This window comes from Hemitrygon akajei, chromosome 10, assembly GCF_048418815.1.
Source record: "Hemitrygon akajei chromosome 10, sHemAka1.3, whole genome shotgun sequence".
Taxonomy (NCBI): domain Eukaryota; kingdom Metazoa; phylum Chordata; class Chondrichthyes; order Myliobatiformes; family Dasyatidae; genus Hemitrygon; species Hemitrygon akajei.
In genome coordinates this window covers 128,679,198-128,691,654 of record NC_133133.1, presented here as the reverse complement: position 1 = coordinate 128,691,654, position 12,457 = coordinate 128,679,198, and the positions used below count along the sequence as shown (strand labels likewise).

The 12,457-nt window shown below is 44.3% G+C and overlaps 1 protein-coding gene across 4 annotated transcripts in view; it reads left to right on the top strand.

Moving 5' to 3' along the window:
• Window positions 1–12,457, top strand: part of dgki (diacylglycerol kinase, iota) — a 233,394-nt gene that overhangs the window by 212,990 nt on the left and 7,947 nt on the right. For all 4 annotated transcript variants that reach the window (XM_073058951.1, XM_073058953.1, XM_073058952.1 and 1 more), the window contains 5 exons: window positions 753–880; window positions 3,028–3,153; window positions 4,717–4,742; window positions 7,617–7,654; window positions 9,972–10,092. In XM_073058951.1, coding sequence (XP_072915052.1) covers window positions 753–880; window positions 3,028–3,153; window positions 4,717–4,742; window positions 7,617–7,654; window positions 9,972–10,092 — 439 coding nt within the window. The remainder of the gene's footprint in view (window positions 1–752; window positions 881–3,027; window positions 3,154–4,716; window positions 4,743–7,616; window positions 7,655–9,971; window positions 10,093–12,457) is intronic.

The following is a 12,457-nucleotide window of genomic DNA, read 5'->3' as shown; positions in this document are numbered from 1 at the left end:
CGGCCACTGACTGTGGCTTCTCCAACAATGGGCAGTGTAACACTGCCTACAGCACACTGAACAAGTGTGTGTTGGCTTATAAACCTGGCAGCTGATTTTGATGGGTGGGGAGTGGCTACCTGATTCAGGCCCCAAAAGAATATTAAAGATTAGCTTTATTTGTCACATGTACATTGAAATGTACAGGTAAATGCACACAAAATTCTGGAGGAACTCAGTAGGTCAGGTAGTATCTACAGAGAGGAATAAACAGTCAATGTTTCAGGCTGAGACCCTTCATCAGGACTGCAATGAAGGGTCTCATCCCAAAACGTCAACTGTTTATTCCACTCCATGGATGCTGCCTGACCTGCTGAGTTCCTCCAGCGTTTTGTGTGTGCTGCTCTGGATTTCCAACATCTGCAGAATCCCTTGTGACTGTACAGTGAAATGCATCATTTGTGTCAATGGCTAACACAATCCGAGGATTACAAGTGTTGTCACGCTTCTGCCACCAATGGAACATGCCCACAACTCGCTAATCTAACCAGTACATCTTTGGAATATGGGAGATTACCCATTAACCCATACAGTCACAGGGAGAATGTACAAACTCTTGCAGACAGTAGAAGGAATTGAACCTGAAATACGATGCTGTAAAGCTTTGCGCTGATTGCTACGCTATCATGCCTCTCCATACATTAACTATATACCAAGTTAAGAATTACTCGTCAGCTCTTTTAAAATATTAACAGCATTCCCTTTCTCTTCAGGAGCATCTCCACTTTGTGACAGAGGTAGCTCACGATGAGCTCTTTATCCTGGATCCCGAAGTTGCAGCAACCCCAAAACTTGGGACAACCCCTGGAATGCCAGACCTGGTGGTGGACCCTTCCCCAGGGTACGTCGCTGTTCCACCATGACCACCCCTCGGCTCTGTCCAACCTGGCTACTGCCTTCAGCAGAATCATGAGCCCGGCTGGGTGGCTTTTCCAGATAGCTATTGGATCCTGATACTTTTGAGACCCAAAGGTTCTTTGGAAGTCAAGAATGAGGATTAAAACTTATTGCTGACTATTGTTTCATAAGTATTACAAGTGTAGAAAATGAACAAGAAGGATTTGAGAGAACACAGAAAAGGCAAAGGAAAAGCACTTGTGGTCATCTCATACTCAGACTAGAGATAACACAAAATTTCAGAGAGAGCAATTAACCTCTAAAATAACCAGATTTAAGAGGCACGACATCTGATACTGAAAACTCAGATGTTTCTAGAAAGATACAGAATATAATATACATATTATAATTTATGGGAAATTCACTGAACAATTACGTGGATGTAGGTGGAGTTTAGCAGAATGAGGGAGGATTTCATTGAAACCTACCAAATATTGAAAGGCCTAGATAGAATGGATGGAAGAGTGTTTCCTAAGGTGCAGGAGTCTAGGCCAGGGAGCACAGCCTCAGAGTAGAAGGACATCCCTTTTGAAAAGAGATGAAGAGGATTTTCTTTAGCCAGAGGATGGTGAATCTGTGGAGGCCGAGTCAATGGGTATATTTAAAGTGGAGGTTGATAGGTCCTTGATCAGAAAAGGTGTCAAAGGTTATGGGGAGAAACAAGGGAATGGGATTGAGAGGGATAATAAATCAGCCATGATGGAATGGCGGAGCAGGCTCGTTGGGCCAAATGGCCTAATTCTGCTCGCCAAGCATAGGAAAGTTAAACTACAACAAAATTAACAATTTTACACCTCAATTCAACATAGTAATTTTTTCCATTCCTGCCTAATATATTGTATACTTTCCCCAGTTCCATAGCAGTCCACCACCAATAGGGAGCTCCAAGACATCCTGAGGTGCCACATTAATGTGTCTTTTCCTGTCATATCAGCTTTCAAATTGATTTTATTGTCATGTGCCCGAGCACAGTGAGATACAAGTAGAATGAGAACATGCTTGTAGGCACAGACATGCACAGAATATGGACTATACTTATACGAGAGAGAATGGAGAAAAATAAAACTGCAAAGCGAGACATTAATGGAAAATAAACCAGAGGGAATTCCAGGGTAGCGCAGAGGGCGGTCTGTACTTCTGTCTCAGAGGCTGGGTTAGGATTGTGCAGGTCAGTTCAAGAAACTGATAGTTGTGGGAAAGTAGCTGTTGCTGAACCCCCTGGTGTGGGGCTTGAGTCTTCAGTACCTCCTGCCCAATGGTAGCAGTGAGAAGAGGGCATGACCTGGATGGTAGGGATCCTTTAGAATAGATCCAGCCTCCTTGAGGCAGCTGCACCTGTACATGATGTCAGTGGGAGGGAGGGATGTGCCTGTGATAGATCAGGCTGTGCCCACTATTCCCATAGCCTTTTACATTCCCGTGTGCAGGAATTGCCATATCGGGCCATAATGCAACCAGTCAGGCTACTTTCAACATGCTTGAAGATTATTTTATGTCTTATATGAGCAACACACACAAAATGCTGGAGGAACTCGGCAAGTCAGGCAGCATTAATGGAGAGGAACAAACAGTCAAAGGTTTCGGACTGACACCCTTCATCAGGACTGGAAGGGAACGCAGCAAAAGTCAGAGAAAGGAGGTGGGGAGAGGGGGAGGAGTGCAAGCTGGCAGGTGATAGGTAAGACCAGGTCAAATTACTTGTATCTACTTTTGCCAATCTGTTATTTCAGTCACGTAAGTTGAGTTTGTAAAGGTCAAAGCTTAGTTTGGAAAGGAGGATTGAGTTACACATGGATGAGATAAAAGATCTCACCAGGACACAAGTGACCTCAGACTGAGGTGGAACTACCTCTGATCACTGTCCAGTCTGTGGAAATTGCTGAAGGCCAGACTGGACTCAACAGGGACACCTCTGGGGATGGCTCCCACAGCACTGGTCCGAGCCTTGCCTCATATATGAATAACAATTATATTCTTCCTATGTGAAATAGGCACTTCCCATAAAACAACTTTCCAAATTGTTTTTCCTTCTGACGAGGAAGATAGATCTGGAAATTAATTGGAAAAACTGAATGTCTTTTGGATTTTTAGGAAAACCGAACTATGGAATGGATCTGGTGGCAAGTGGATTGGAAGTGATAGCTGTGAATCTGAGTCTGGAATACAACACCAACTTCTTGCCAGACCAACGGGCAGCTTGGGACATCCGAAGCTCAGGTACAAACCTTCCATGTCCGACATGAGATATCACACTCGGGAACAAGCTGATCTATTAGTCCTTTCCCTTGGTCTTCACCCCTGCAATGTTCCACACGCACAAGGTCCTGACAGAGTCCTCACATAGAACATCGCACAGTCGATGTTCAGTCTACCATGTTGTGCCAACTCTTTAACCTACTCTAAGATCAATCTAATCCTTCCTTCCCACATGGCCCTCACACTCCTGATTCTACTAATCCTTTCCCAAGCTACATGTACACCTGATCCTCATAGCCATCTTCATGCTCTTCTTCCCATCTGTTTTCCTCATCTTCCTGATCCAGGTAAAATTCCTGAAACTAAAAATCGCAACACCATTCTGCACATTCCCAATCCTAATAACAATCTGCAACTCTAGATTCAGGAATTATAACCACATTCCACACTCCACATCTCAATAGTATTCTTTGTGGCAGCAGTACAGTGGAGAAACTTAAAAATCCCTATAAGTTACAAAAATAGTGCAAAATAAAATGAATAATGAGGTGTATATGGACCATTTAGAATTCTGATGGCAGAGGAGAAGAAGTTGTTCCTAAGTCATTGACTGTGAGTCTTTAGGCTCCTGTGCCTCTGCCCCAATGGTAGTATAAAGAAGAGGGCATGCCCTGTATGGTGAGGGTGCTAAGCAATGGACGCCGCCTTCAGAAGCACGTCCTTTTGAAGATTCCCTCAACGATCACTTTCTTGATGACCTTTCCAGCAGGCTCAAACTAGACAATTTTCCACTGATTCCGAGCACCTGCCCTGCACCTGTAATCCTTGCAGCAATTCCCACAATCCGTCAATAAAATGCTTTCCATTGCAGTCCCATTCCTGTCAACAAACCCTGTGCTCCTGACTCCGGCAAATTTCTCTACACTTCTGGTCTCAGAAATATTACTCGCATACTGATCCCAGCATACCTTCCCCATATTCCTGATCCTGATGGCATTCTCGACTTCAGACTGCAGCAACGTTTCCCACTTTTCTGACAGTCCAACCCATCCCAGTGGTCTCTCCTTCATTCCACTGAGATAATGTTTCAATACTCCTGCCTCAAAGCAACAATGTAGATCTTTATTCTGAACGCTGAGGGGGCATTGTTCCTTTATATTCATTCAAGTGATGTGGGTTTCACAGTCTGAGCCAGCCTAACCCTAGTTGCCCTTGTGAGGGTGGTGGTGAGCTGCCTTCTCGAACCGCTACGGTCCTTGAACGTGAGGGGTGAGTTCCAGGATTCTGACCCAGTGATGGTGAAGGATTGGTGATGTTTCCAAGTCAGGATGGTCCACGGTTCAGAGGGCAACTTCCAGGCAGTGGTGTTCCCTTGTTTATTCTACCCACGTCTTTCTATCTGATAGAGGTTTGTGGGTTTGGAAGCTGCTGTCCAAGGAGCCCTGTTGAATTGCTACCGTGCCTCCTGTCAGTAGTACAGACTGCTGGTTAAACTGAGCACCTTTCTCATTGACACATGGCATCAGTATTTTACTATCACAGCGAGTAACTCCGAAAATCATTTCTGCTTTCTTTTCTTCTCAGGCCTCCCACATCTCCAGAAGAACAAGGTACTTTCGGTTCTTATAATAAACCTTTCCCCGGATTAAATTGTTCGATTGTATGTTCCTGATTGTTAGCAGCCTTCTTGAGGGGCTCAGAAATTCCAGCAGTTTTCCCTGAGCGTTCCTTGTCAATTCAGTATGTGCCGGCTTTCCGTGAGTTCCTCAGGACTAGTTACATACAGATATCACTATAGGTTGCAAATTGAGTTGGTTCCCAGGAAATCTGGGAAATTCGGGTTGGCCCAGCTGGGTGGCTGGAGTGGAGTTTCCTGTTAGAGTCACATCAGTTTTCAGTTTGGGGCTAGTATAGGGCTTGTTGTAATGTGTTTGTAATATAAACCTCAGCTCATTTGAAAAGCAGCTAGCCTTAATTGTTCTGCAATGAGGCTGCTCTTTAGCAATCTGAAGACTGGACAGAACTCCTGATTTAAGTATGATTTAACCGGTTGTCCTCTTCCCAAAGAAATGAGCAGAGGGAATTTGGGGTTCAAGTCCACTGGCCCATGAAATGGAAACGTTGGTCGATAGGCTGATGAAGAAAACATATGGACCCCACAGGTCAGGGCAGAGAATATAAAAGTTAGGGTGCTATGTTACAACTTGGGAGTATTGCATGTGGTTCTGGTTACCACACTATAGGAAGGATGTGCTTGCACTGGAGAGAGTGCAGAGAAGATTTCCCAGGACATTGCCTGGATTTTCGAGGATTTTATTGGATAGGCTGGGCTTGTCTCCCCGGAACAAAGAAATCTGAGGGTTAACCAATGGAGGTTTGAAAGAGACATAGACAGGGCAGATAGAACCTATTTCCCATGGTCAGAGTTTCAAATACTTGATGCATGGTTTTAAGGTGAGAGCAGGAGTTTTAAAGGAGACCCGAGGGAAAAGTGTTTTATTTTATACAGAGAATGGTTGATGCCTCAGAGGAGGTGGTGGAATCAGATCCATTTACTGTGCTAAAGAGACATTTAGACATGCTCAAAGCATGGAAAGATACGGACCAAAATGGGCTTAGTCCAGAAAGGACAGCATGGAGAAGATGGGCCACAGGGTCGGCCTCAGCTCTGTATGATGCTCTGTCTCAAGTAAAGAGTCGGTGACATTGAAATGTGGAGAACAGTGAATTGGTGGTGGGACCACTTCCTCATTGCGCAGGCAAGTCCACAGTGCTTAAAGGGAGCTCGGCCCAGTGACAGTGGGGGTGTGGGGGGGGGGGTTGATATATCCCCAAGTCAGTATGGTGTGTGGCTTGGAGACTAACCTGGAGGCATTGGTGTATCTGAGCACGTGCTGTCCAAAATGATACAAGTCCAAACACAAAGTGCTGGAGAACTCAGCAGCTCTGGCAGCATCTGTGAAGAGGAATAAAGAACCAATGTTTCGGGCCGAGACCCTTCATCAGGACTGGCCTGAAACGGTGACTCTTTATTCCTCTCTGTAGATGTTGCCTGACCTACTGGGTTCCCTCAGCATTTTGTGTGGGTTGCTCTGGATTTCCAGCATCTGCAGAATCTCTTGTGCTTGAGATAGAGGTCATAGTGTTTGGAAGGTGTCATCCACTGTACCTTGCTCCAATGCTTCTTGCTACTGTACACATCACAGCCTCCCACAGTTTGCCATAATGCTTTTAATTGTTGCATTAGTATATAGCAATAAAACGGGAACTAATTGTAACATTAACATCTAACAACAGTACTATAGTATACTGGTGCCATAATGCTGTTAACTGTAGCATTATATATAATTACGGCAGAGCTGTAACTATTAATTGTAGCATGAATTTTTAAAATTTTAACATCAATATATGTCTCTTGTGGTTGTCCATCATATCTGATGATGACAGAAAACCTGTGTGGGAGAGTTTTTAAAGTGGAAAAGCTGTTACACTTGGGCAGTCCCACTCTCTAGACCTCAGAGATCTGGGTTCACTGGTACAAGCAAGCATCACAAACTGGGCTTGCAATAGATGACCAGGACATCTTCTATGCCTTGTTGTGCCTTCATTTTCCGCGGAGCATTGCAGTACCACCTTCCTAGCAGTTGGATCTCACTGTAGATCTCATCCGTCCAGTCCGCCAGAGCTGGCATGTCCCTATCTCACAGGGGTATCAGGCCCGTCAGCTACCCTCACCTGGTTTAGCCCGCATGCCGAAGCAGCATAGCGGGGTGTGGCTGCTGTCACATGCAAGCGGCTACACGGAGCCACAGGTGAGAGTCTGGTCGGGACCAAAGGTGAATGGGCTGCTCAGGAATGGATATGGCAAGCCCCCTCACCAGAGGTGCTACCCCTCCCTGGACTCCCATTCACCCCATTAGTACATCGTGATGCTGTTAAAATAAATACCGCCACAACAATGAGAGTAGCTGTCAGTCAGAAATGGCAGACTGTAGTACACCGTGCTGCCCTGAGCAGGTTTCAGATCAACCCTTAAGCTGTCTTTACTGAAATACAATGATTCTTGTGGAAAAATCCAACTGACACCCAGTGTGAATCAAGAACTTAATTGTGTAGATAAAATATTACAGTTCATTTTGGCTTGATTTTTGCTTTTTATTAGCTTTTCCTGTTGCTAAGCCATGTTCTATTTATTGGAATCCTTGCCTGAATTTATTCCGAGACACCTCCTGCTTGGCTTCACCAGTCTCTATTCAAGGATAATAAATCAGCCGTGGAGCAGACTCGATGGGCTGAATGGCCTTATTCCCCAGGTGTGTGCAGGGCTCTAACATAGAAGAATTCAATGACAATCCACTCTCTGTATTCCAAGTTTTTAAATGGGCGTTACCACCCTATGTTGACCGACTGTAGTTCATCAGCTGGTTAGTCACTACTGTATTTTCTGTTCGGTGTTTAACATGCTTCCCATGTCTGTCTTTCAGAACTTCTTCATTCAGTTCTGGAGGGTAACCTGCAGAAGGTAATGGTGCAGAGTGCAAATTTGTCCTGGTTGTGTACACGTGTGTGTGAGACGGGAATGAAAAAGACGTGGTAGCCTGGGTCTCGTATCTAGCCAATCAAACACAAAACAATTAGGAGACAATGGAAGTTGTTGGTGCTACACACTCGGTCAGAGAGCAGGCTGTAGAAAGAGAAACAGAATTCCACGCCCACTCTCCATTTCCCAGAATCCTTGTGTAGGGTTTCGATCTGAAACATCAGCAATCCTTTTCCTTCCACAGATGCTGCTCGACCCGCAGACTGGTTGTTGCTCCTGTTATTTCCCGGTCTAAAAATAAGGAAGAATTTTAAATTATGTTATATATTTTGATTATTTTATATATGTTTTGGTTAATTTTGTTTTTAAAAGCTGATTTGCATCCATTTAGTAGACGTGATCTTCTGAATACTAGCTCAAAGGCTGAGCTGGTGTCAGGGCCTGCTGACCGCCGAGGCCCCACTGGGTCACCCTTAAGGGTGGTTCCACAGGTGGTTAGGTGAAGGCCTGAATTCCCCTATGTCTTGTGGTTAGTCCAGACCCCACAGGGTGAATCCACCTTGATCCAGCCTATGGTTTCAAATTACATACGAACAATAAATGAAGCAGGAGTAAGTCATTTGGCCCATCAGTCATTCAGTAAGATCGTAGCTAATGGTTCGGCCTTAGTGCCAGTATGCTGCACTATCCTCATTTCCCTGATTTCCTTGGTATACAAACATTATTAACCTTAATCTTGAATATAGTCAGTGACCGATCTTCCACACCTCTCTGTAGAGAATTCCGAAGATCCACTACTGTCTAGGTAAAGCATTCCTACTCATCTCTGTTTTGAATGGTTGACCCACCCCCCCCTCATTTTGAGAGTGTAGGCCATGGGGACCCCCAGGGAAGCATCAACTGTGCATCGTCTGCCCTCAAGCACAGTAAAAAAAAAATTTCAGTGAGATGGCTTCTCACCTCTCTTACAGTGATGACTTCTCATTAGCATGGGAAATTAACCTAAATTAATCAATTTTCAAATCTAGGGGCAGAGGCAGCAAGAGCAGATTGGGGGGCAGTAATGGGGTAGTTTGGGGGGGAGAGATGAAATGGTAGAAAAGTGAGAGGGTTGCACTGGAGTCTAAAGAACAGATTTAGTCCACAAGATGTGTAAATGGGAGACATTGCAAAAGGAAAATTCTGAAAATGATGTAAATCTGAATGAAAAACTCATTTCATATGGGAAGAGTAGATTATCTGCAATAGTTACACTCCCTGTTGAGTCCAGAAGGCTGTGATGTGCCTGATTGTAAGATGGAAGTTCCACCCTTAAGACAAAGTACTGGAGTTGGGATGTTGTGTTGAAGTTGTATAAAGTGTTGGTGAGGCTGCATTTGGAGTATTGTGTGCAGCTCTTGTCACCTACTTACAGGAAAGATATGCAGGAAAGTTTGAAAAAGTGCAGAGAAAATTTACGAGAATGTTACCAGGACTTGAGGACCTGAGTTATAGGGATAAGTTGAACAGTTTAGGACTTTATTCCCTGGAACATGAGAATGAGGGAAGATCTTATAGAAGAATACAAAATTATGAGGGGTTTGTAGATAGGGGAAAAATGCCTGCATGTATTTAACCTAAGGTTGGATGAGACTAGAACTAAAGGTTATCAGTTTAGGGTGAAAGGTGAAATATTTAAGGAGAATCTGAGGGGAAACTGCTTCATGTAGAGGGTGGATGAAGGTTCAATCACAACATTTAAGAAAAGTTTGGGTAAGTGCATGGATGAGGGGGGTATGGAAGGCCATTGTCTGGGTGCAGATGGGTAGGACTGGCAAAAAAACAAGCTGACACAGACTAGGTTAGCCAAAGGGCCTGTTTCTGTGCTATAGTCCTCTATGATTCTATATGTAGAATATTTCCAGAACAGTCCATTACACCTCTTTGCTTTTTGTTCTTTGGTCCCCTTTCCTGGCATCTTAAAACATGTTAATGGATATCTTGTGTTGGTTTTAATGAAGGTAATTAACTTGAAATGTTACTTTTGTACCCGTCCACAGAAGCTGCCTGACCGGCTGAGTATTTTTGATATTTTCTCCTTTGATAGCAATTCAGCTGGATATCAGAGGGCGAGCTTTGAACACCTCTCCGGGGAACTGATGCACTTTGCAGGATCTGTGGATGGAACCACCCCCACCACTTCCCATTTGCAAACGGCATGCTTTGTGATTCTCATCTAATCTGTGCCTGCTTTGTACATGAACAGGGAACCATGTATAAATACAAGGATGTGTGAACTTTTGGTTTGTGTGTTTTCTAGTTCATAGACTCTTGCAATAAGGGAGCCAGCCTGATGGTGTGCAGCTCTGAAGGTTACTCTGTGTTACACTGTGCTGCAAAGAACGGCCACAAAGAACTTGTAAAGTACATCATAGAACACGGTGAGTTCCATGGGTTACATTTCTGACTGGGACAAGACTAGAGTTGCCAACCGCTCCTTATGGCCAGGGGTTAAAAACTGAATGATATCCCTAATAAACCAGAGTGCCCTCACAAAGTGTGAGAATGAGGGAAATGTAGGAGCAATTCACAGTCATGGCTTACATGAAGGGGATCTCATTATAGGAGGGATGTGGCGGCTTTAGAGAAGGTGCAGTGGAGATTTACCTTTTGCTTGCTGTCTGGATTAGAGACCATGTCTTGTAAGGAAACGTTGAGCGAGTTACGACTTCTCTTTAGGGCGAAGGAGGATGGCAGGTGACTTGATTGAGATGTAAAAGGTGATGAGGCAAGGATTGAGTAGACAGCAAGATTATTTTTCCCAGGATGGAAGAATAGTCCCCAGGAGGGGACAGAATTTTAAGGTGATTGGAGGAAAGTATAAGGGGATGTCAGAGGGAAGCTTTATACACAGAGAGTGATTGGAGCTTGGAATACCCTGCCAGGGGTGGTAGTAGAAGCAGATACATTAGGGACATTTAAGAAACTTTTAGGTGCTTGTATGAAAGAAAAATGGAGGGCTACACAGGAGGAAAGTTTAAGGAAATCAGTACTTAGAGCTATGATGTTGTGGCCATTACAGAGACTTGGATGGCTCAGGGGCAGGAATGGCTACTTCGAGTGCCAGGCTTTAGATGTTTCAGAAAGGACAGGGTGGGAGGCAAAAGAGGTGGGGGCATGGCACTGTTGATCAGCGATAATGTTACAGCTGCAGAAAAGGAGGAAGACATGGAGGGATTGTCTATGGAGTCTCTGTGGGTGGAAGTTAGGAACAGGAAGGGGTCAGTAACTACTGGGTGTTTTTTATATAGACCACCCAATAGTAACAGGGACATTGAGGAGATAGGGAGACAGATTCTGGAAAGGTGTAATAATAACAGGTATGTCGTGGTGGGAGATTTTAATTTCCTAAATATCTATTGGCATGTCCCTAGAACAAGGGGTTTGGATGAGGTGGAATTTGTTAGGTGTGTTCAGGAAGGTTTCCTGACACAATATGTAGATAAGCCTACAAGAGGAGACTGTACCTGAACTGGTATTGGGAAATGAACCTGGTCAGGTGTCAGGTCTCTCAGTGGGAGAGCATTTTGGAGATAGTGATCTATCTCCCTTACGATAGCATTGGAGAGGGATAGGAACAGACAAGTTAGGAAAGTGTTTAATTGGAGTAAGGGGAAATATAAGGCTATCAGGTAGGAACTTGGAAGCATAAGTTGAGAACAGAAGTTCTCGGAAATGTATGGAAGAAATGTGGCAAATGTTCAGGGGATATTTGCATGGGGTTCTGCATAGGTACATTCCAGTGAGACAGGGAAAGGATGGTAGGGTACAGGAACTGTGGTGTACAAAGGCTGTTGTAAATCTAGTCAAGAAGAAAAGAAGAGCTTACAAAAGGTTCAAAAAAACTAGGTAATGATAGAGATCTATAAGATAATAAGGCTAATAGGAAGGAGCTTAAGAAAGAAATTAGGTGAGCCTGAAGCGGCCATGAGAAGGCCTTGGCAGACAGGATTAAGGAAAACCCCAAGGCATTCTACAAGTATGTGAAGAGCAAGAGGATAAGATGTGAGAGAATAGGACCAATCAAGCATGACAGTGGAAAAGTGTGTATGGAACTGGAGGAGATAGCAGAGGTACTTAATGAATACTTTGCTTCAGTAATCACTATGGAAAAGGATCTTGGCAATTGTAGGGATTACTTGCAGCGGACTGAAAAGCTTGAGCATGTAGATATTAAGAAAGAGGATGTGCTGGAGCTTTTGGAAAGCATCAAGTCGGATAAGTCGCCGGGACCGGATGAGATGTACCCCAGGCTACTGTGGGAGGCGAGGGAGGAGATTGTTGAGCCTCTGGCAATGATCTTTGCCTCATCAATGGGGATGGGAGAGGTTCTGGAGGATTGCGGATGTTGTTCCTTTATTCAAGAAAGGGAGTAGAGATAGCCCAGGAAATTATAGACCAGCGAGTCTTACTTCAGTGGTTGGTAAGTTGATGGAGTAGATACTGAGAGGCAGGATTTATGAACATTTGGAGAGGCATAATATGATTAGAAATAGTCAGCATGGCTTTGTTAAAGGCAGGTCATGCCTTACGAGCCTGATTGAATTTTTTGAGGATGTGACTAAACACATTGATGAAAGTAGAGCAGTAGTGTATATGGAAACCATAGAAAGGGTGCAGAGGTGGTTTAGCAGGATGTTGCCTGGATTGGGTAGCATGCCTTATAAGAACAGGTTGAGTGAACTCAGCCTTTTCTCTTGGAGTAACAGAGGATGAGAGGTGACCTGATAGAGGTGTATAAGATGA